We start from the raw sequence: 23,910 nt of genomic DNA, 5'->3' as shown, positions 1-23,910 counted from the left end.
TTAAAAAGACTAAAATAATCTTGGTAATGACATTTGTATAATATATTTTAAATTAGAATAATATTTGTAATGTTATTAGATAGTACAGTTAATAAAAAAGTAAAATGATACTTTAATAAAAAAAATTAATAGATTATTAAAGAGGGAGCATGAGAAAATACATGCACTGCACTCAGTGAACTACTAATACTATTATAGAGTATATTGTACATAATACTATGTAAAGTTCCACTGTATATTGTGGAAAGTTAATCTAAATGAATTTATACACGTATTATATAAAATGAAATAAATCATATTTATTTTAGGACTATGGTAAAAATTATAGTGGATTGTATTTCCCATAATCGGGCTTGTATATTTTTTTGTCTTGAGATTTATCAATATATTCGAATATTTCATGTTAAAAAATAATAATATTATGTTCTTACCTATATTATAAATAAGTAAAATAACAACTACACAACTAAGTATATTAGAAAATTAAAATAAAAAATACAAACAAATTTTCTTAATTTGTATATCTTCATTTCTATGGATACAATATTAAAAGTTTGTTTTACTTCAAATTTTTAGCAAACTTCATTAAGATTGCACTTGTCCGGCGTTGCGATCCCAAATTTTAACTTTTAAGTCAATTTTTTTTATTTTTTGTACTCACATGTAATGATTTTATGTGATTTCTTTTTTATATATTTATTATTAAATAAATACTCAAATCTTTATTTTTTTATTTAAAGTGTTATATTTATATAATTTATGTCATATACATATATACACATATCTAATAACATGAAAATTTGGAACCACTAGCAAAAACTTAGAGATGTTCAAAGTTTAAATCACTTCACGTTACCGTGATCTCATCAAACACATTATATATATATATATATATATATTTAATAACATGAAAATCCGCTGGATAATCTACGGCCGAACTTAAGGCAAATTGTGTTTGACAGACAAGACCTAGAAACGTCGAAATATAAATCCATGATCTCACAGTCACAAGTTTATCCCCAAACCATTAGGTTATCACGGAAAGGATCATCAAACATATATATTGATGTTAAACACTTGCTACTATTGTAACTTTTCAAAAATACATATATATTGATGTTAAACACTTGCTACTATTGTAACTTTTTAAAAATACATAAGCATATAATATGTACATCATTTTACAAAAAGTTAATATTCAAACCTAAAGACACAATTCCTGTATAATACTCCAAACCAAAACACTAGACAAACAAACCCTACTAAATTTTTTCAAAATTTAACAACCTATCCAAACTGAGAGTTACATTTGTTCTATTAAAAAGTTTGTTCTATTAAAAAAAAGTAACAAAACAAAGCATTACAAGTTGGCATTAATTAGTCAATCAAATATCGGGCCAAGAAAAATACACAAGGTGTTTGTCACATGACAGATACAGTATATAGACACACACATATGACATATATATATATATATGCATATAACTCAAATATATACATATAACCATTAGTTCACAAGAGCCTGGAGAAGAAACTACTTTTGATTCCATGCTCAACACAAATTTACCACAGATGAAACTGCATCAGGATTTTTCTAAATAAAGAAGTAAATATATATATATATAGAGAGAGAGAGATAGAGAGAGCAGCACAACAAGATACATTACATACATGAAATTGTGGGGACTACGGAGCATCTTCGCCGGGCGCCCGGTGGTAAACAACGGTCGAATTTGAATTCAATGGATCGGCGTGATACTGCCCGTAAAAAGCATAGATAGCTACTGCAACTATGCTGAGTACTACAAATCTCACCCAGGCTTCATAGTGCAACTGCAGGTATGGAATGACGTTAGTGTTATAATGTCATATGAGAGTACTGATTTATTCTACTGTCTTTCCACCAGCATTTCCCGGCCATAAGTCGAGTTGTAGATAATTAGTAGTTAGTACCTGAGCGAATAAGAAAATGTTGATGAAAATGCTAAGGCAGGGAATAATGGGAACTCCGGGGCAGGAGAAATTGCGTGGAACCACATAAACCTGCAGAAACTCAAAGAGCTAAGTTAAAAACTGCATATATGTATAAATCTCGGTTATTGTAGCTTTGAATCAAATCAAGCTGAACCAAATTGATTGTAAGAGTTTTTGAACTATAATTGAGCCTTAGAATGAATTAGGCTTGAGCTTATTCGATTAAGTAAACTGTCTAAAATTTATCTCTAACTAGACTCGATAAACTAATCATTTGCTCAACGTGGTAAAATTAGTTTAGCAAAGTTCAAGCCTAAATGAGCCAAACTTTCCAAAGTAACTCAATTGATTAACAATAATAGTAGTTATACAATACAAAGATTCAAGAAACATTTTTGCTAAACTTCGATTAATCCGGGCATGAAGCATATGACATGGAACTTGTGTTTCAATGTGCAAATGTGTATTCAATAATCAATATATTGGGCGACAAAAAGCTGGTGCCATCAGAGCAATGATAAAATGTGGCGATCTAGTGATATTTTCCTAATTTCATATCTGTAATTTGTGTCCCTTTAATTAAAAAGGGTTGCAAAATAATCCTTCAATGCACAATAAGTCACAGTTATTTTTCGTACTTCTGGGCTCTTGGCTTTCTATTAATCAAATCATGTGCAGAACATGTATGTATTTTAAACATCCGTAGTTAATATTTTCGTTCTTTCTACACATAATTCTAATTAATGAAAGACATAATAAGAAAACTGAAACAAATACTATCTGTAATGTACATACTATATCAAAAGGATATGTAGTATGGTCGAGTAGGTATGTTGGGTGAACTTGTGACCAATAACATATATCAAAAGGATATATCGGAAAATTGAAACAAATACTATCATTTAACACATGATTTGTCAATGATTATGTAGTTGTAGCATTTGGTCTAGAAGTGTTTGGACCTCTATGTCATTGATGTGAATCATAGAGGCGATAATACTTTTTCTGAATCATGTCAATATGCAAGTAAAATTGGATTAAACTTACCTGCCGCAGATAAACAGCAGCTGCACAAAATATTGCGATAGCAGTAGCTAATACTGGGAACACAAACAAAGCATCGAAACGGTAGAAGACCCCAGCAGCAAAACCGCAACAGGCAATGCCGACAAGGCAAACGATGCCTTCTCTCCTTTTTGAGATCCTCTCGGTAGAAGCCTGATTCGAAGCCTTATCATTCCAGCGAAGGGTGATCACACATGCAGACACAACTGAGTACCCAGTCTGAAACATATTTCGTCAGCATCAAACTCTCAAAAAGCACTTCCCGAGTAGAAAACAATAGGAATGCGTCATAACAGTGAGTCTTTAAATCCGCATTTAACTTTCATACGGCAGAGCTAGAACATACCAAGCTTCCAACAGATAGTATGTGTGAGAGAACTTCCACATTAAAAAGTCCAGACAAGATTATGGCAACGAGACCAACCCACACTTGTGAGTGAACTGGTGTATGTCGTGTGGGGTGCACTTTGGAAAATATACCCGGAAGCAAGCCATCTCTTCCAAGTCCAAGATATAGCCTTGACTGTCAACAATAATTAAAAATAAAAAATCAACTATCAACCACACAAGAGCCACTTTAGTCACTTGTCAGAAATTTAGAAATAAATGCAAGAAACCTGAACGTAAAGCCCAACTAAAAGTGTTGTAGTTAGTCCAGCAATAGCACCAATGCTTATTAATACAGATACAAATTTCAAGCCCTTGGCAGTGAAAGCATCTGATAATGGAGCATCTTCCCCGAGATATTGGTATGGAACCATTCCAGTAATTACTAAGCAGACCCCAACGTACAACACAATGCAGACAATGAGGCTACCAACTATTCCAATCGGCAAGTCCCTCTGAAAAGTCAAATTCAGAAAGTAAGAAATTTACCAGAAAGGTGGACAGCCTTATAAACCAAATGCGGGCAAATGTAGGTGAATGAATCTATGTGTAATACGCACTTGTGGTCTCTTCGACTCTTCAGCAGAGTTAGCAACCGCATCAAATCCAACATATGAGAAGAAGACCACGGTTGCTCCAGTCAATATCGACTTGAGACCATTTGGAGCAAACGGAGTCCAATTGGAGGTATCAACCTCAAATGCCCCAACAATTACAACCACCACCACAATGGCCACCTGCAGACAGCATCTTGTTCAATGAAATCCTTAAATACTGCTTACAAAGTATGAAATTTATGGTACATTTCAGAAACATTCAATATATGTTCATAATTATCTAAAACAATGAAATTAAACAATTTCCATTTACATAATATATAGTGCTCTGTTGGTATATCAGTATTATGAAAGCTTTATATCATTCACTTCGGATTTTCCCTTTTAGCAAGCATTCAGAAATGAAAGTAAATACTATATAGCGTCTGATAGTACCTTTGTTACTGTCATAATTGAATTGAGTATTGCAGACTCTCCAACTCCCCAACAAAGGACTACAGTCAAAAGCACTAAGAGAATAGGAGCTAGAATATTAAAAGAAAAAGTTTCGAGAACTTCATCACCATACCCAAACCAACTTGGTATGTTGCCCTTGAGGAAGGGAATCAACTCAAGTACAGAAACTACATAATTCGAAAGGCTACGAGCTATGCTAGCAGCAGCAATATGATAGTCAAGCATCAATTGAGTGAAAACAAGAAAAGCAGTTATCTCATTGAAAGCTGAGTATGTATAAAGGTATGCTCCTCCCACAACAGCTGGAAAGCGAGTTGCTAGTTCAGCATAACAGAGTGCATTGAGCATAGAAGCTACTCCAGATATGATGAAACTAATGGTCACTCCTGCAATGTGAAAGTAAAAGAGGAGTTATATGCAGAGCATAAGATAATCGGATAGTTTTACAGAGTTCAAACAAGGTAACCAACTTCCACACCAAGGTCCTCAGAGAAACCATTGTAAAAGCAAACAATAGAACAAAAGTCAAGATCGCATCAAAGTTAGGATATTCTTCCAACATATATAGACTGAAGATGAAATATCTTATCATTGAATTATTAAAACCATCTTTAACTGTGGAAACATATAAAAGAAGATTACGATCACCTAAAGATGATCGTACTGCTAAGGCCATATACAAATGGCATCATTTGCGAACTCATAATAGCCACATACTATAACTTCACCATGTTTAAAATCAATGAGCCTAGTTAGTGTCTTTATGACCAGTAGCGATATGTTGGGAAGTTTTTTCCTATTTCTGTGCATTGAGAAAAGGGATATAAAGGATTTTTTGAACTTATAGCCTGTTTCCTTACTTGCCGGGCACAATAATGAATTATCACTCGACACCATGAATTCAGGCCAACCAGCTCGATTTCATTTCCCTATGGAGAACATTATTCAATCTTCCCAACTTGGACATGGTGGTGGTCCAATAAAAAAATTGTCAACATAATTATGGCACGTTAGCGCCTAAACATCGCAACATTAGCTATGACATAAAGTTGAAAGCATAAAAGCCCCAAAGGTATAATGGCTATAGAGAAAGTACATGAAAGTTGTCACAAATGCAATATAGAAGGCCACTAATTACATATTCATGTCTCAGTCACCTCATGAAGCTATAAGAAGCCTCACTAAAAGGAAAAACCAATTAATCATGAAACAAATATTGCTATTAGAAGTTTCAAACAATATATTTTTTAAGATGCCATGTTGATACAACGCTCCTTAGTATGGAAAATTTCCTTGACCGCTGCCAAGGTGCCAAATAATGAAACATTTTTACATATTTATTTATCAAGTACATGCATGTGAGTTTGTATTTGTAATGCTATGTACACAAATATTTGGATTTTTTATCGTTTAAAAGAAAAGCAAGGAGACAAGGAACTGAATTTAATGATGCTACTTATGTTGCCACTTATTTGGTTGGTAAATGACGCACATATAGTTGACATTTACTTATAACAGTGGCTATTTTACTACACTTCATATATTTAATATAAATATTGAAGGTTGGGCCTTTAGATTGTGCTTACTTTGTGTCTGGTTTTGGTTTTGTGCCTTTTTTTTTCTGGGTGAAATAATTGTTAGTTGTGATTTTTATAAGGAAAATTGTTATGTTTTTATAGGGGAATGTGAGGTTGCATAGTAAAGAAATTGAAAAAAATGCATCGCAAACATAACCTTAATAAACTAAAAGTCATAGGGATTCAAATCTCTAAAGAGTCCCTGAATAAGTTGTTTCCTATTACATACTCGAAAGAAAAGAATATATTGAAAATCTATAACTTCCGTCGCTAAAATAAAAAAGTCAAAGAAAGGAGATAATTACCAAAGATGCCTCTTTAACACGATTAAATTCTTTATATAATGAAAAACAACAAATATCATGAGATCAAGTGAATTGATAACGGTAAGAAATAAATTATTGGCCGAAATGAAAATTATGTATATATATGAAATTTTGTTTTAATTAGACTCACCAACCAATAGAAAAGGTTTTGGATATATAGGTCAAACACCAAAAAAGTCAAGAAGATGGGATATAAAAAGGATATTTGTGAAAACAAAAAAAAAAAAAAAAAAACAAAAAAAACAAGAATAATAGAATCGTGATATAAAGGAAAGTCGTTGCCCAATGATTCTTGGTAGATCAGGCCCATTTACTTATGATTAGTTTAGGACCATTTAAGTGAGGTATATTTATTTGTTGTGTTAGGTCTTTTCATAATCATGATAATAGAATACAGATTTACAAAGTAACAAATAAGATGTGCTTGGATGTTCTGGTGAAGTAGCGTGGAAGCCAAATATCATGTCATGGTCTTAGCTACATGTGAGCTTATCTAGATTACACAATTAATTTGTGAACTCAAGTTCTAAGAGGTGACGCAAATGAAGCTGTGGCGTGAGAATCAAGCAGCATTGCACATCATCTCAAATTCAGTGTTACATGAACAAACAAAGCATATAAATAGATTTGTCACTTCATATGAGAGTATGTATTATCTGGATGTATTATGCGCCTTCAAATAATCAATTTGCAGACATATTAACTAAAGCCCTTAGAAGTACTAAATCAGAGTTTATATGTAACAAGTTTGGATCGTACGACTTATACGGTTATACGCTCCATCTTGAAGGAAGTATTAGTTTAGGCTCTATATATTTATTTGTTGTGTTATGTAATTTCATGATCATTGAGAATAGAAAAAATGTTTACAATTCTCATAAGGACTTGAGACTGATAATAATGAGATTTATTCCCAAGTTATAAATAGAATCACGAATTAATATTCCGTAAGTGAAGTAGTACATGAAATACTTTACATGTGCTTAATAGATATAGTCATTGCTCGTTATAAAAAAAGATATAGATACAGTTATTGCTTACTTATAAGGCTAGTTGAAAATTGATATCGATATGAAAATCCCAAAAAGATGCAAAATAACTTAAACAAGAGACAGGATAACAGGAATAAGAAATGATAATAGACAAGGAAGCAAGAAACAAAAGTAGGTGGCGGAACAAAGGTAAAGAAAAAAAAAGGAAAAAGGGGGTTGCAGCGAAGGCCAGCCAGATAAGGCCATAAAAGAGGAAGAAAATGTGAACGCTGCTGGTGAAGAACGAAGGCAAAATAAGGTGAGCATACTGAAAAAATCATGCAAAACCAAACCAAACCTTAGCCAATAACATTACCTTTATCAAAATCAATCAAATTAGCAAACATGGCAACTAAAGAGCAAAGCTACCCATCAAAGTTATTCTACCAATCCAACATTAATACAGTGCTCCTCATTAATTCCCTTCTCTAGCCTTGAAATGGTAGGTGTCACATTGCAGGGACTAACTCCTTTAATACAAAATTAATTGGTAGCTAAATTGTAAATAATGAAAAAAAATAAATATACAAACTATGTGTGTGTGTGTGTGTGTGTGTGTGTTGAAATTGGTTTTATTACATATGTGCAGACTTGCAGCTGCCAAAAATATAAAATCTGAAATGGCACAATAAGGCAATCAACCAAGCCATCAGAAGAAATGGTTCTATGACTAACTACCAACATGGAGTATAATTTCAATACAAAGTATCCAATACTAATGTAGATTAAACAATACTAATGTAGATTAAACAAGTGTTTATCATGGCAACAAAAACTTTACAACTTTGATCAAGTGGCTTTTGTGACTCCAAATCATTATTAATCACCAAATAATGAATCTTCAACAGTTTCTAAGTTCTACCAATAGTAAGTTTTCAGAATAGCTTATTCAACTCCCCATTATCCACTCCAAAATTTATGAATAACCTTTTTGTCTTAAGAATAATCTATATTCTAAAATCTCAGCTGATTCCAGAACATACATATCTCACCAAAATACAAGAGTAAGAGAGAAAGCAGAAATAAACCAAACTACATAATGCTTGCAAAAACCAAAACAGCAGCAAAAAAATCAGAATTACCGACCAGGTCCAGCGTCTCGAGCAACCGTTCCGGTGACGACAAATATGCCAGCACCAATAGACGCACCAATGCCGAGTAGAACCAAATCGAAGGGTCCCAACCGCCGAACGAGATCTTCGCCTGACTTCGTTCTGACGGAGGTCTCCTCCGGCGGAGACAGTGGTCTGGAACGAAGGGCCGAGGAGCAGAAACGCGAGAAGAAAGACGACGAAGAGGATGACGTCATTGCGTAGCGCACCTCTTATCCCCTGCGCGATGAGGCAGTCGACGGATATTTATACCTTTGAGTGCGTACAAGTGATGAAGCGTAAAGACCAATAGAGTAATGCATGCCTAAAGGTACAAGCTCCAATGCGTAACGTCCACTGAAGCGCCTGTTAAGTCAACATCTGTCTTCTTTTGCGTTAATGCGTTATTGAGATCAAATCTCACAGAATTGACGGATACGTATTCGTTATAATTTCTAATTTATGACTCAAAATATCTATAATTTATCTGCATTTCTATTTAATTTTTGCTAGTTTATTCTTATAGATATAACTTATAAAATTATTTCAAGTAAACATAATATAAATATTATCTTATCTAAAAAAATTATATCAAAATAAAATAATAAATACTACTCCGAGTATACTGTATATTGGAATGGAGACAGTAATATATAAATAATGACAAGAATTGTAGGTTGTGTTTTGCAACAATGAATCTAGCATAGAAAAGCGTCCACGTCCACTTAGGTATCGTTTAGACTACACCATAAACATTACAAAATACAGATGCCTAAGGTCCCGTAAGGAATGGCATACGGTGGTGTAGGGATTGGAGTTGTGATAACAAAAGAAATATTTATTTAAATTTAATAGAGTGAAAAAAATAACTTTTTAACAATAATGATGAGATTGCATTCATATAAAAAGAAATATATATATAAAAATATGATATGTTATTTATAATTTATATAAATAAATATCATTTTAGTATTAGTGTAAAATTTGCTTTTGTTATAGTAAGAAAAATATAAATTGGTGCAAGATAAATAAAAGTAATAAAATACATAATTACCTATTTAGAATAAATTATTGAAAAATCTCTAGTGAAATCAAGTACTCAGATTCCAATCACTCTTCTAAACTCATACTATAAAATTTATAATTCATTTGTCCAGCTACTAAGTGTACATATTTCTATTTTGAGATATCGAATTACAAAGTAAACATTTTATTAAATACTTCACATTTTTTTTTACAAATATCCTTATTTTACATCACATCTTTAAAGTGGAGAAAAAAATATCATTACACTACTTTTTAACTGTCCATTATAATTAAAATACTATTATTTTTTAAATACGGTGCTAAAAGTAAATATTTACTTTGTATTGAAAATATGTAATATATTTTAATTAATTCTATCTTAGATATTATATAACATATAATTTTATTACATATATAATTTCATATTTATAAATTATTGTCAATTAATCGTAATAAAGAAAAATACTAATTAACTTAACTATAGGTATCATATAATCGGAACAAATTAGTCCGTAAAAAAATAAATTTTCAATATTATAGCCGTTGCTATTTTTGCTGCTGCCGTCACCCTATACTCTACAGTTTTCACCATTTCTCTTCCCCGTCCTCTTCCACAACCATCTTCTTCTCCATCTCCACCATCTACATGACTTCTACTGCCATTGCTACCTCCACGACCACCATATCCCACTTTTCTCCGCTACCTTCACCGCCACCACCGTCTCCTCCTCCCATACCATTTCACGCAACCCCACCACCACCGATATAGTTCATCATCATCTTCCACGTCAAGATCCAACGGTAGATATTGAATCAATCATTATTTTCAGATCTATCATATTATATAACTTGTTAAATGTTATATGCATTATAACATAAATTTTTCATACCATTAATTTTAATTTTAATGATTTATTTTTCATAATATTTACTACTAACCATAAGGATCAACCGATTTGGTGTAGTATATTGCTCGGCAGTTACAATTCATTAATTCAAATTTCATTTACGATTTGTCTTTTTCGATCGAGTTTGTTATACAAGATTTTCCTAGTTACTTATTTGACCGGCTTAGCATGACTATCCAAAATTTACCTAATTCGTATTAAAAAATAAATTTTTACCGATAAAGAGTAGCAAGAATAAAGTGAAAAAAAAAAGATACATTAATGTTGATATAGTGATAAATGCTAAAAATTCTCAACGAGTCCAACAAGCTCAACACAAAAACCCATCGACAGGAAGCAGCCCATGTCGGATCTTCCTTGCCCTGCCCTGCCCTGTATCAACATTAATTCCAATCTTATCCCATGTAATTTCCATTGAATTTCACACATTTGTAGAATGTAATCCGCCATTGACACACAGACACAGACTTCTCCATATTTATACAATAGTGGGCGTGTGCGTGTGAATGAGAGGGGAGTGGACATGTGGGCTGAGCCTCAGGCCTGCCCTTCCCTTAGGCTTTTCTCTCACCGCTTTGATTTACTCTGCCTGAATTCTCTCCGACCCTTCCTCCCCTTTGTCCCTCCTCCTGCTCAACCAATCTGTCGTGTAATTCCTATTCGGAGGTGTGTGAATTTGTAAAAACAACCCCCAAGAAATTTCTGTGCCTAATTTGAAATTTGTTGCTTTGCATCTGGTGCGAGTTCTTGTTTTATATAGGCTAGGATTTTGTTCTATTTCCGTTTCTTTAAGTTTTTTTGTTTTTGATGGAATTTTCCCTTAGGGCTGTGGATTAATGGGAAGATTTGGGATTTAGAAGTGTTCGCTACAGAAAACCTAGGTTTGAATTGAAGGTAAACGCAATTCAATTCAATGGATATTGAGCATTCACTTTGTGATTAGAGAGATTCGTCATTTTTCCTCGTTCCACGCTGCTGATTCTTGTGCTTTATAGATTTGCTTTAGTGTTTTTCTGTTTTTCTTGTTTTCTTTTGGGGTTAGGGTTTCTTCTTTCATGTATTATCTTTGATGATGATATTCGTGAATTAGGGCACATTCATAATTTTGCTTCTCATCTTGGAAGTTTGTTGAAAAATGAAATGATTTATCTTCCGAGCATCTATTCAAGTGAACATTAACTGAGGAAGAACATTTTCAATTTCAGTTTTTGTTGGGAGACAGTTGTTGAATTTGGTGCTGCAATAAGTGTTCCTTTGTTTTCAAAGCTTTGGAGTAATTGAGGAGAGAGTGCAGCTTTCGGTTTTGACGTTCTTGAACCTGCATTGATAGCTGTGATCTTCAGAGTAGTTTCAGTTGAATCGAATCAAGTATGAGTCGGAGAGTTCGAAGAAGGGTTGTTAAAAGGGGCAAAGAGAAAGTGGATATCCCTGAAGTTGATGAGAATCTAATGTTACCCGAGGAAGGAGTGGTTGATTGGACTAAATTACCCGATGATACAGTAATTCAGATCTTCCTGTGCCTCAACTATCGTGACCGAGCCGCTTTATCATCAACCTGCCGAACATGGTGGGCTCTGGGTAGATCTTCTTGTTTGTGGCAGGCATTGGATGTCCGGGCCCATAAGTTTGACTCTGCGGCTGCTTCTTCTCTCGCCTCTCGGTGTGGTGACCTTCAGAAGCTTAGGTTCCGAGGTCCTGAATCAGCCGAAGCTATCATAAACCTTCAAGCAAAGCATTTACGTGAAGTCAGTGGGGATGGTTGCAGGAAAATGACTGATGCGACGATCTGTGTGCTCGCAGCTCGTCATCAAGAGTTACAGTGTCTTCAGATAGGGCCAGATTATTGCGAAAAGATCACCAGCGACGCCGTGAAAGCTATAGCAATTTGTTGCCCTCAGCTGCAGAAATTGCGGCTCTCTATCCATGAAGTGGAAGCAGATGCAATTAATGCATTGGCTATGCATTGCCAGAGTTTGACGGACGTTGGATTCATTGACTGCCGGAAGGTAGACGAAGCTGCTCTGGGAAATGTGGAGTCTGTTCGCTTCCTGTCAGTGGCTGGGACGACGAATATAAGGTGGGATTCAGCCGTGCAGCATTGGAATAAGCTTCCGAATCTCATTGGCTTAGATGTTTCCCGAACGGATATTGGCCCTAGTGCTGTTTCTAGGCTTTTTTCGTCTTCATCTAGTTTGAAATTGTTATGTTCCTTGAGTTGTCCAGCGCTTGAGGGGGATGCTGCATTTGCGTCCAACAACAATCATAAAGGGAAAGTGTTGCTCACTGTCTTCACCGACATTCTCAAAGGAGTTGGTAGTTTATTTGGTGACACACCTAGAAGCGATAGGGATATATTCGTGCATCGGTCGAATTCTATAAAAGATAAGACATTGAATGAGATCTTGAACTGGCTGGAATGGAACCTCTCCAATTCACTTCTGCGTGTCTCCGAGAGCAATCCTTCTGGTTTAGATAAGTTTTGGCTTGAACAGGGTACGGGTTTGTTACTTAATTTCATGCAGAGTAGTCAGGAGGAAGTTCAAGAACGAGCAGCCACGGCTTTGGCGACTTTCATTGTTGTAGATGATGAAAATGCTAGTATTGACATAGGACGGGCAGAAGCGGTTATGCAGGATAGTGGGATAAGCCTTCTTCTAAACCTTGCACGATCCTGGCGAGAGGGGCTCCAGTCGGAAGCTGCCAAGGTTAGATTTTGAATAGAATTTAAGAATATGCTTATACAATGATATAAACTTGTTTTGAATTTAATTCTTGTGCAGGCAATTGCAAACTTATCGGTGAATGCAAAGGTTGCAAAAGCTGTGGCAGACGAAGGGGGAATAGACATTCTTACAAATCTTGCGAGATCTGTTAACAGATTGGTTGCTGAAGAGGCTGCTGGCGGATTGTGGAACCTGTCAGTTGGCGAAGAACATAAGGTCAATTGTTTTATTGTTTAATCTTATTTTTATTGCTCTTATTGTGTTCATATTATGACTCAAGATCCTATTGTAGGGTGCCATTGCCAAGTCTGGCGGTGTAAAAGCGTTAGTAGAACTTATCTTCAAGTGGTCGAGGACTTCTGGCGGTGAAGGAGTGTTGGTATGTTTCAGAACTTTGGAGTCCTTGGCTATGCTAATTAATGACCTTATTTGAAAGTTTAGTTCATAACCAGCAATCATATCAATATTTTTGGTTTATATTAAAAGATTCCAGCAGCCTGCCGTTTATTGTACATCATGTCCTACAACAATGAATTTAATTAATGTAGCATACCTAGGTGCCTTGTGCTGATTCTTGAATTTACTCCAGGAACGTGCTGCTGGCGCATTGGCGAATTTAGCAGCGGATGAAAAATGCAGCATTGAAGTTGCGACAATGGGTGGTGTACATGCATTAGTGATGCTTGCTCGAAATTGCAAAATTGAAGGAGTGCAAGAGCAGGTATGATTTTTCCCTGATCCCTGCCAAAAAATGTTTCATGTTTGTTTAAGACTTGGCTATGCTGAGATCAGGAGTTTGGCAACGGAAGTTCAAATTTCTATATAATGAGCATAAAATTACCCAAGCCTAGGGGCTAAGGGTACGTTTGTTTGGGGGGTTTGTTTTTGAATAGTACAATTTTCAATGTCAAAAGTTGTTTGATGTGATATATATAAGTATTTGATGTGATGGTTGAAAGTAAAATTGATTTTTACTATAGTATAAAAAGTAAAATGTAGGTATTTGATTTGATGTTTTTGGAGTTAAAAAATTTCACAAACAGTAAAAATCTTGTAAAAGAACTTCAAGTAACCACAACCTAAAATATCGACACCTGAAATCATGGCAATGTGGATCCCTTCATTACCTCAAATTTGGTATGTCTTCTTTACCATTCATTTGTTACATCCTTTACTGCTACTGAGAATCGTTGATTACTACCTGTCAAGGCTGCTCGGGCTTTGGCAAATTTGGCCGCTCATGGTGATAGTAATAATAACAATGCTGCTGTTGGGCAAGAGATAGGAGCTCTTGAAGCTCTGGTGCAACTTACTAATTCACCTCATGATGGTGTCAAGTAAGCCTATCCCTTGCTGTTGTTCTGTTGATTTTTCATGCTCGTGGGTATAAAAATCACACATTGTTGGGTGGTGTGTAGGCAAGAAGCTGCAGGCGCATTGTGGAATTTATCCTTTGATGACAGAAATCGAGAAGCAATTGCAGCAGCTGGTGGAGTTGCAGCATTGGTGAGATATTGTTTCAATTTTGTGTCTGTGTGTTCATCCTTGTTTAAGCATCACTTAAGATTTTGTCGAATTGCTAGCTGGGATTACATTTGAAGGGGACTATAACAGTTAGTTTGAGAGGCTTCAATCTGTTTCCATCCATTCTGTGTGATAGAGTTTAAGGCTCTCCCTTTAATTTTTATTTTTAAATTTGGTGGAACTTTTATAGGATCAGTTAAACATGTTCAAAATCATGAAATGTTTGGTTTATCTCAAATATATATATATATATTTTATGTTGAGGCTTCCGAAAGCTCTTTACATCAAAGAGGCATTACCTTTTAGATGTATTTCTTGGCAGTATATCCTTTTCATTTGTGTCTCCAGGCTGTCCATTTTTTTTTTTATGATTGTTCAATTTTTCTTGTGGTCAGGTTGCTCTAGCACATTCCTGCTCGAATGCATCTCATGGCCTTCAGGAGAGGGCTGCCGGTGCTCTCTGGGGATTATCTGTGTCAGAAACAAACAGGTAAGAGTGTGCTCTACCTGTATAGATTATTGCATCATCTTCTTCCATCCAAGTCGAATTGCAATTACAAAACATTACCATAATGCCTTGTAAGAGTTGTAAGAGGATTAAATTAGCGTGCACGGTGGTAACAACCAAGTAGTGGCATTTGCCTTCTTTTATTACTGCTCTCATATGTATCTTTGTTCACAGTTTATTTACATCTTTTAATAACAATGTGAATGTATATATGTATATATTTTGGTTTTCTGAGTTTTATATAAACTTTTCTTCTGTATAGCATTGCTATTGGTCGCGAAGGGGGCATTGCACCACTGATAGCACTGGCCAGATCAAATTCTGAGGTAATTTGTTAAACCTGATGATGTACGGTTTTTTGGAACATGTATTTGCTTAGTTATGATTTACCGAAGTTTAATTCTGCATTTTGTGTTTACAACTTTAGTTTTTATACATTGCTTATAAACTGTTTTAGGGGGATATCGTACTTAGTCTTAATCAGTTCTCGAAAACAATGAAGGAATTAAAATCTGATCTTGAATGAAATATTATTTTAATTCATGGAGTAAATAGAAGAAAAGTTCTGTCTTTTACCAGATTTCGGAGGTGTACTTGTTAAAAGTAAGAAATAATATATGCTTGGTGCAGTTGTGCTCTGGAGCATTTAGACTCTGAAATAGTGCTATTATTGTTTTAATAATAATAATGTTTATTTTATTTTAAAATTACTAATATTTGTAAAGTATGATAGATCAAGTATTGTTACATTGATATTTGATAAATGGACAATAAATTTTGTGAGTAGAAAAAGGTGAATTTAAATATAACTAGAGGAATACTTGAATTATTATTGGATTTTCTTGATGATTGGCTGGTGTAATGTGTCTAATTGATGATTCTCTTTAATTTTCTTTCGATGGAATGGAATGAAAATTAGAAGTTCAAGTGAATGTCGGCTTTATTCTTCTCTGTGTACGCCCATTTGTTTCATATGACGCAAAACTTTCAGGATGTGCACGAGACTGCTGCGGGAGCTCTTTGGAATCTTGCATTCAATCCTGGCAATGCGCTTCGGATTGTTGAGGAAGGTGGTGTCCAAGCTTTAGTTTGGCTTTGCTCGAATTCTGCATCCAAAATGGCATGTTTCATGTCCGCACTGGCACTAGCCTATATGTTCGACGGAAGGTATACTACTTGACAATCTTCTCGAACTCAATCTTTATATTGTCCTCAATTTCGCAAATTCCAAAGGTTTGTAAATATTGGCCGTCACTCTTAATTAATGTCCGCATTTCTTGCTAGAATGGATGAGATTGCTCAAATAGTTTCACTGTCAGAGGGCCCCTCCAAAAGCGGAAACTTGGATGGTCCCCGACGAATGGCATTGAGACACATCGATTCTTTCCTCAAGACGTTTTCAGACCCTCAAGCCTTTTCTGCGGCAGCTGCGTCATCAGGCCCTGCAGCGCTGGCGCAAGTAACAGAATCTGTGCGTATTCCTGAGGCTGGTCATCTTAGATGCAGGTTCTCTCTCTCTCTCTCTCTCTCTCTATATATATATATATATATATGTGGACTAGTTACTGTGCTTATTAGTAATCAAAAATAAAAAATAAAAATCACATGGTTTTAGTTAAAGCACACGTGGTTGTTGTACAGAGACATGCTTAGTTCAATTATAGTATGTGCTTAATGAACTATTATTATGTGTCGTCAATACATGAATTATATTTGGTATTGTCTATTTATATTTTGTGGTGTCCGTCACTAACTAATGTATTGTCAGCACAGCGCTGAATTCAGCACTATAGCTGTAGTTATATATATATATATGTATGTATATTTGTGTAGTAAATCACCTGAACTTTGCTCCTCATGTGTTCACCAGTGGGTGTGAAATCGGAAGGTTTGTTACTATGCTACGGAACCCTTCCCCAACGCTCAAGTCATGCGCCGCATTCGCTCTTCTTCAGGTAACCTGATTACTTCCCCGCAATGCACGTTCAACTACAAAACATATTTATATGCTAGAAACTTTGTTATTTTGTGCATCATTAACTGTGGCCTTCCGGAAACTTCCTCCCTCAGTAGGCTTGACATTGGCTCCAGAATCCAATTATATAATTTGAATTTTTCCCTCTTTCTATTGGAAATTTCGACTTGCAGTTTAGCATTCCTGGTTGCCGTCATGCATTGCATCACGTGAGCCTTCTCCACAATGCGGGGGCCCCACGAGTTCTGCGTGTGGCGGCTGCAGCTACGGGAGCCCCATTGGAAGCAAAAATCTTTGCGCGGATCGTCCTCCGTAACCTGGAGCAGCATCAGAATCAGCATCAGGCAGAATGAGCAAGAAAGTAAGAAAATAAATAAATGATGATTAAGGAAAGGAGATGAGTGTTTTTTATTAGTGTAGTGATGAGATGAGATGAGGTCTATCTAAGTATAACTGCTGCTATAAAACTAAAGCTATAAACCCTAAACTCTGACTTACTACTACTACTATTATTATTGTTATTGTTATCATTATTGTGATCATCAAATAAAGAGAGGATTTGAGTGAAGGAGATTTGAGCTTTGGTTTCATGCTTCTTATTCTTCGCTCTTGTTTATTTATGCATTCATCGAGTGATACTTTATGTTGTGGTTCAAAATATTCTTTTGAATTTTTCCGGTAGATTAGAAAGTAAATAATAAATATTTTTTTGATTATTAGGGGTGTGTAAAATGATTTTGTTTTATATTTTTATATAAAAATTGAAGTTATAGTATTAGTATGTAATTATACTTATTGAAAAATATTTTTTGAATGGACAAACAAAAATAATTAAAAAAAATAATATTTATTTTTATTTAAACATTTGTTATTAAAATTAAGAATTAAGATCAGCACCAAATATTTTTATACTACCAAACCATTTTTTACTGGATTATAAATTAGTACTTTTCATCCGACTAATAGTGGGTTGAACTTATGCATAGTTTATTGATAGTAAATAATTTTTTTTATTTATATGTAATTTTATAAATATTCTAAAAGTAGAACACCTTGAATGGTAATAAATTATTTATACGACTTCGAATAATTATAATATTCGCCAAATTTACGGAAGTATTTCTTTTTTGATTACTCATTAAATTTATACATTTTTTCATATATTTTATCTACTCAAAATGCTATTAACTTCCCTTTAATATACAAGTAACAACTGTCACTATAAAATACCTTCACTTAAATCTTTCCATAATGAACTTTCCAATATAGTTATGTACTTGGAAGTGACTTCTACTTTAGGCTTCATTCCACGTGCCTCCATTTTCAGTCTGGAAAAAAAGTCAATTTTTTTAGATAGGAACAAAAATGCCTCTGCTCTCGTGAGAGGCCATCTCTAAGTTGGCCAATGTGCTTGCTCTAAGTTTTAACTAAAGTTATTAAACGAGCCGAGCAAGTTCGAGTATTGATTATTCGAGTTCGATTTGAATTTGTTAACAGTACAAACTCGGTTTAATTCGTTAAGAATTCGAGTTAAAATTGTACTTCTAGTTCGACTCGTTAGGCTCAAATTCAAATTCGAGCTCGGTTTGAATTTTATTCATATTATGTACTCTCTCTGTTCTAATACAATAATCTTGTTTATTATTTTTGTCCGTCTCAAAACAATAGTTTTATTTCCATAAATAACCATATCACCATAAGACTACCCCAACATTTTCATTTTTATTACACAATTGCCGCTACTTTTTACACTAATACACTTACAAGGCAAAAAAGTTTTTTAACGTACTTTTTACCCATTACCTATAATATAGTATTTCTTAACTCCTGTGTCCAACCCAATTAAGACTATATTTATAGGAACGAGGGAGTATATTTTCTAATATATAAATTACATATATTTAATTTTATTCACAATTTTTTATAATAAAATATTTAAATTTTAATAATAAATATAAATTTTGATATAAAAAATTATATATATTATATTAATATATAAATAATATAAATATATTATCACCAACGAGCTCAAGTGAGTTACTCGCGAGCCGAGCTCGAGCTTGGCTCGTTTATAGAAAAAATAATCTTTGAGCTCGAGCTCGGCTCGTAGTCGAGCTTGGCTCGCGAGCTACTCAATTCGTTTAAGAACTCTAGTTCTAAACCATTTCCAACAGCTATTGATACGACGGAGGTCAAAGGACTCAGTCGAAAAATACAACATTGAAATCGAGGCATTCCCGTTTGTAGTTTTCAGTTGCCCTCTACTATTGCCTTATTTCAGATATTTCCCTTTTCTTTCTCTTTTTAAACCACTCATATTATACAGAGAGTGTTTACTTGATTACATATTTGTTATATATGTAAAAAATTAAAGTTGATTCCGTCGAAACACAACTTATTAATTTTAGTCACAATTTTACTATAAACAATTTTGATCTCACCTTTAAAAACTTAACAAAAAAAAATAAAAAATGCTGATGTAAATTAAATAAGATGCTAATCTGGATTGAACACGATCGTATTTGAATAGTAAGAACATGCTGATCAAATATACACGACTGTGTTTGAATTGTACACAGCTATCAATGTATTATGGTCAGTTGTGAACTTCGGGGAAAACAACAAGTTAGCCACCAGTCCAATTTCCGGGTAGTCGTCGTTGTTGCCGGATTCAAAGAAAAAGCATCCAATGAGAGATCCATTATTTAATGAAACTATGATGTGGAGTACAAACATTAAATGAATCAAGTAGCTTGCAGCCAATATTTGACTCGATTCGTTTATAAAAATAAATAAGCTGAACTTGAGCTCGAAAATTATTATTTTTATAAACGAATCGAACGAGTAGCTCGACTAGGGTCATTAGTAATATTTATATTATTTTATATATTAATATAATATATATAACTTTTATATCAAAATTTATATTTGTTAAAAAAATTTAAATATTTTATTATAATAAATTATGAACAAAATTAATTATATTTAATTTATATATTAAAATATAGAGAGTACGTATAAAATTCAAATTTGAGCTGAGCTTTTGAATATGAACTTAATGAGCCAAGCTAGAGTTATTATGTTAATTCGAATTCTTAACAAACCGGGCCCCGGCCAAGTCTGTATTCAAACAAACAAGCAAAAATGAAAACATTTTTATTTCTATTTTGTCAATTTCCTATACCAAATACACAGTCACACATTCTCGGCATCTGAAGTCGTGTATCCATTCAGGCATTCACCTTCATCAACCCACACAGCTTGCTTGCCATACAACACTTAACATAAACCAACGAATAAACGCCAATATACAACAAAGACGAATTCAATCTCTAGTCAGGAAAATTTATAGAGTGTAGAGGTGATATGTTTTTAGTTTTGTTTGGTTATTTTTAATATTTAAAATATTAAATTTTTAAAAATTCGAATTTCCACATCTTCACCGCCGATGTACCAGGTTGCGTGCCAATTCAGTTCCGATGACATCCACATCTGCGCGACTTCTCCACATAGGCAAACGAGACCTGCACGTACTTTTTTCCGGCACCAAAGAATAATAATAAGGCCTTGTATTGACATGCTCCATTCGTTCTATATTTATATATACGTTTGTTTTTTGTACGGAGTTTTAAAAGTGATGATCTTTGTATAATATATTATAAATTGGAATAGTATTTTTAATATTAAATTAATAGTACAATTATAAGAAAAATAAATAGATATTTTTGTTACAGAACGAACCAAAATAAAAAAAATAATAATTTGTTAAAGAACATAGACCTATTATTTTTTTGAAATTGGAAAAAGGAAAAAAATAAATTTGTAAATTTTTCTACAATATACTTATTATTTTGTTTCCTTTTCACTTCAGTGGAGCTCACTCAATCCTCTCATTGGTTCTTGGAAGTCTCTAAACTCCCTCTTGCAATTTCTTTGGTGGAACTCCAACTAACTAACTAACGTTTCTTCACAGCTGATTCAATAGAACGTATGGTTACTTTCCAAAGATTTCTTGTCCATCAACATGGAACAAAATACTGATTGCAACGCCCAACGGTGAGTTTCTTGATCTTCTCTCTTTCGATTTTAATTTGTTTGTTTTCTTGCTAGCTGCCGACTCTACTCCTTTTTTCCCATTAATTCTGACTCGCTCAGCGGCGCTTCTGGAGCTTCCGATGAACAGATCGACATTCCGGGTAACAAAAAATTATATTTTGTGGCATTGATTATCGCTCGACGTTCTTTTTCTCGCATGCTTAAAATCAACAATGCATTAGCGCAGGCCTCTCAGAAAACACTTGTCGCGTTCGACAAAGCCAATCCATTCATACTCCCGGAGAAATCGTTTCCAAAGGTAGTTTCCATTACAATCTTTTGTTTTCGAATCACCAGGCAAGTTTTTGATGACTACTTCTTTTTTTGTTCTTCGACTAAACAGGGGGAGAGCAAATAATAGGCACGCCTAAGAAGCACGCCACATCTTTAGTCGTGTCTCCATTCTCGTTCGTCAAATCGTCCAGCTTGTTCGGCGATACAACGATCAATGACATAAATGAACGAATAAATGCCCCGCCGCCGATTTACAAGAAAGACAGACGTGAGTCCAGCGAGGCCGACTCAAAATCGGAACTCTCAGGGAAACCTGTAGTCAGCAAAACTAAGTTTGTGACAGGAAATGGAAAAGGCAGTGTAACAATTGTTCGAAGGAAAGGCTAATCGTCGGATCGGCTGTTCGTTCATCGTCGATCCAACATTCGATTAAGAAGTAGAAGTAAAACATCCGATCAAAAAAAAAAGAAAAGAAGTAGAAGTAAGAAAATGTATGTCTCTGAGATTCATCCACTGCTTAGAGTTTTTGTACAGTTTATGGTTGAAATTTTGCTGAGTTTCTATTACATTTTTGGTAAGATTTTGTGAAGAATACTATGCCCTATGTTTTGTAAATTTTGTGAAGTACAATTTTATTTTTTTATTTTTTTATTTTTTTGTCACAAGATGAAATTTGTTCGGAGTATTTATTTTTTATTTTTTCTCATTGTATTTGAATGCATTAGAAATATTTAACTTAATGCAAAAATATTATTTTTCAAAACTTTTCATTTGAAACATTTCAAAAGTGAGATCTATTTGTAATATTTTATTTTTTTAAATAAATGAAATACTTTTTTTTTTTTATATACATTTTAAAATATTTATTTGTTTTGCTATAAATTTCTATGAATTATATATAAACAAAAAATAGTATATATATCAATTTGCATGTCGAACCTAATTTGTAGAATAAAAACCTCATAGTATCAATTTTTATGTTAGCTATTCTATCTGTCTTTTTAAAAATTTTAGTTATATAAAATAATTTTATAAATTATCCAAAATGATTAATATATCGAAAATAAATTTCAAATCTAAAATATTAATTAAATAAAAATTTAGATAAATAAAAATTCAAAAAATTAAATTAGTATTGCATGCGATGCCATACAACCTTCAAGATTCGCTTCACTCCATCTCACTCACTCTTCTCAATTCGTTCTAAGTTCTTAAACTCCCTCTTCTCTCACAGCTGGTTCAACAACAACGGTCACTTTCCGAGAAAAAAAAAAGAAAAAGAAAGAAAAGGGAAAATGGATTGCAAAAGAAATTGGATTGCCGATACTATAAAGCCTTGTACTTTTGTTTTTTTTACATATTAATCTCTCTCTTTCTCGTGTTTATTTATGCATTTATAGAGTGTAGACAGTAGAGTGATATGTTTTTGGTATTTTGTTTGGTTATTTTTAATATTTAAATTATTAATTTGTTAAAAATTCAAATTTCCACGTCATTTCCGCCGATGGATGAGGATTCAGGTCAAGTACCGGCTCAGCTTTGACGACGTCTACATCCATATCAATGTCTCCATGTAGGCGTATGTAATCCTCAAGTGTTGTTTTCCTATGCTAGAAGACAGAAATAAGACCTTAGGTTGACATATTGTCTTAAATTGTAAAATTAAAAAAAATAATATCAAAAAATAATAATTTAGCCGACATATTGAGCAAAATTTATAACTTTCTCTAAAATATATTGTTTCTTTTCTTTTCACTTCACTGCTGCTCAATGAATCCTCTCATTTTCTCGGAAGTTCCTAAACTCCATCTTGCTTTGGTGGACCTCTAACTAATGTTTCTCGCAGCTGATTCATTAGGACGGCTACTTTTCAAGGATTTCTTCTCCATCAACATGAAAAAAAAAAAAAAAAAAACTAAAAATGATTGCAATGCCGAAGGGCGAGTTCCTTGAATCCGAGCGCTGTTCTCTCTTTCGATTTGTTTGTTTTCTTGCTGCCGACTCTTCTCCTTTTTCCTTTAATTCGTAATATATGCTTAGAGTTTGCACTTGAAGAAATTGGTTCTTGGTTCCTTTAAGTCACCCGAATTTCATCTATTGTAGTGTGATATGGCAATGGCAAGAATTCAATCAAATCCGGGAGCCTTCCCAAAAAACGAGTAGGATGGAACCTGAAATCGATGTGATGGGACTCTTCTTTACAGATAAATAAATTAATGATGTGTTTTCTGAATAGCTTGAGCTTTTAGGTAAGACGATTATTCTGCGACTATTTATGATCGAAAGTTGATACAAATGCCACGACTTACAGGACTCTATCAGTAATCCATCATTTTCAAAGGTAGTATATAATTTCCATCGCAGCCAGCTTCTCTCAATTCATTACAATCTTTAGTTTCGGAATCCCTGATGAGTTTTCAATGGTCTTTTAATTTTTGTTGTTGTGGTCTCTA

The 23,910-nt window shown here is 34.0% G+C and overlaps 3 protein-coding genes across 3 annotated transcripts; 2 read left to right on the top strand and 1 right to left on the bottom strand.

Moving 5' to 3' along the window:
• Positions 1-1,367: 1,367 nt before the first annotated feature.
• On the bottom strand, positions 1,368-8,720 carry LOC127252606 (cationic amino acid transporter 9, chloroplastic). Its single transcript, XM_051276850.1, has 8 exons — positions 8,460-8,720; positions 4,419-4,825; positions 3,987-4,163; positions 3,657-3,881; positions 3,386-3,562; positions 3,022-3,258; positions 1,954-2,043; positions 1,368-1,833 (listed from the first exon to the last, which is right to left on the bottom strand). Exons 1-8 carry the CDS (start codon positions 8,680-8,682, stop codon positions 1,687-1,689), a joined length of 1,683 nt encoding a protein of 560 aa, XP_051132807.1. The 5' UTR covers positions 8,683-8,720; the 3' UTR covers positions 1,368-1,686.
• A 2,060-nt stretch (positions 8,721-10,780) lies between these two features.
• Positions 10,781-17,701, top strand: LOC127252449 (protein ARABIDILLO 1-like). Its single transcript, XM_051276624.1, has 14 exons — positions 10,781-11,064; positions 11,223-11,292; positions 11,604-13,103; positions 13,179-13,337; positions 13,414-13,500; positions 13,711-13,842; positions 14,331-14,458; positions 14,540-14,627; positions 15,041-15,135; positions 15,416-15,479; positions 16,145-16,320; positions 16,438-16,659; positions 17,024-17,108; positions 17,302-17,701. Exons 3-14 carry the CDS (start codon positions 11,769-11,771, stop codon positions 17,479-17,481), a joined length of 2,751 nt encoding a protein of 916 aa, XP_051132581.1. The 5' UTR covers positions 10,781-11,064; positions 11,223-11,292; positions 11,604-11,768; the 3' UTR covers positions 17,482-17,701.
• Positions 17,702-20,391: 2,690 nt separating this feature from the next.
• Positions 20,392-21,844, top strand: LOC127252357 (protein XRI1-like). The gene is made up of 6 exons (XM_051276507.1): positions 20,392-20,489; positions 20,586-20,697; positions 21,102-21,184; positions 21,284-21,324; positions 21,411-21,482; positions 21,567-21,844. Exons 3-6 carry the CDS (start codon positions 21,153-21,155, stop codon positions 21,842-21,844), a joined length of 423 nt encoding a protein of 140 aa, XP_051132464.1. The 5' UTR covers positions 20,392-20,489; positions 20,586-20,697; positions 21,102-21,152.
• The last annotated feature ends 2,066 nt before the right edge of the window (positions 21,845-23,910 follow it).

Source organism: Andrographis paniculata, unplaced genomic scaffold (genome assembly GCF_009805555.1).
Source record: "Andrographis paniculata isolate CXL003 unplaced genomic scaffold, ASM980555v1 Contig46END, whole genome shotgun sequence".
Taxonomy (NCBI): Eukaryota; Viridiplantae; Streptophyta; class Magnoliopsida; order Lamiales; family Acanthaceae; genus Andrographis; species Andrographis paniculata.
This window is presented reverse-complemented; position numbering and strand designations above follow the sequence as displayed.

Coding starts and splice junctions, on each gene's coding strand:
- LOC127252606 (XM_051276850.1), bottom strand. CDS start 8,682: ATGACGTCATCCTCTTCGTCGTCTTTCTTCTCGCGTTTCTGCTCCTCG. Junction 3,882..3,986: donor AAGAGTCGAAGAGACCACAA/GTGCGTATTACA, acceptor TTGACTTTTCAG/AGGGACTTGCCGATTGGAAT. Junction 2,044..3,021: donor CTGCTGTTTATCTGCGGCAG/GTAAGTTTAATC, acceptor GAGTTTCTGCAG/GTTTATGTGGTTCCACGCAA.
- LOC127252449 (XM_051276624.1), top strand. CDS start 11,769: ATGAGTCGGAGAGTTCGAAGAAGGGTTGTTAAAAGGGGCAAAGAGAAA. Junction 13,501..13,710: donor CTGGCGGTGAAGGAGTGTTG/GTATGTTTCAGA, acceptor AATTTACTCCAG/GAACGTGCTGCTGGCGCATT. Junction 16,660..17,023: donor GCTGGTCATCTTAGATGCAG/GTTCTCTCTCTC, acceptor TGTGTTCACCAG/TGGGTGTGAAATCGGAAGGT.
- LOC127252357 (XM_051276507.1), top strand. CDS start 21,153: ATGGAACAAAATACTGATTGCAACGCCCAACG. Junction 21,185..21,283: donor ACTGATTGCAACGCCCAACG/GTGAGTTTCTTG, acceptor TGACTCGCTCAG/CGGCGCTTCTGGAGCTTCCG. Junction 21,483..21,566: donor CGGAGAAATCGTTTCCAAAG/GTAGTTTCCATT, acceptor TCGACTAAACAG/GGGGAGAGCAAATAATAGGC.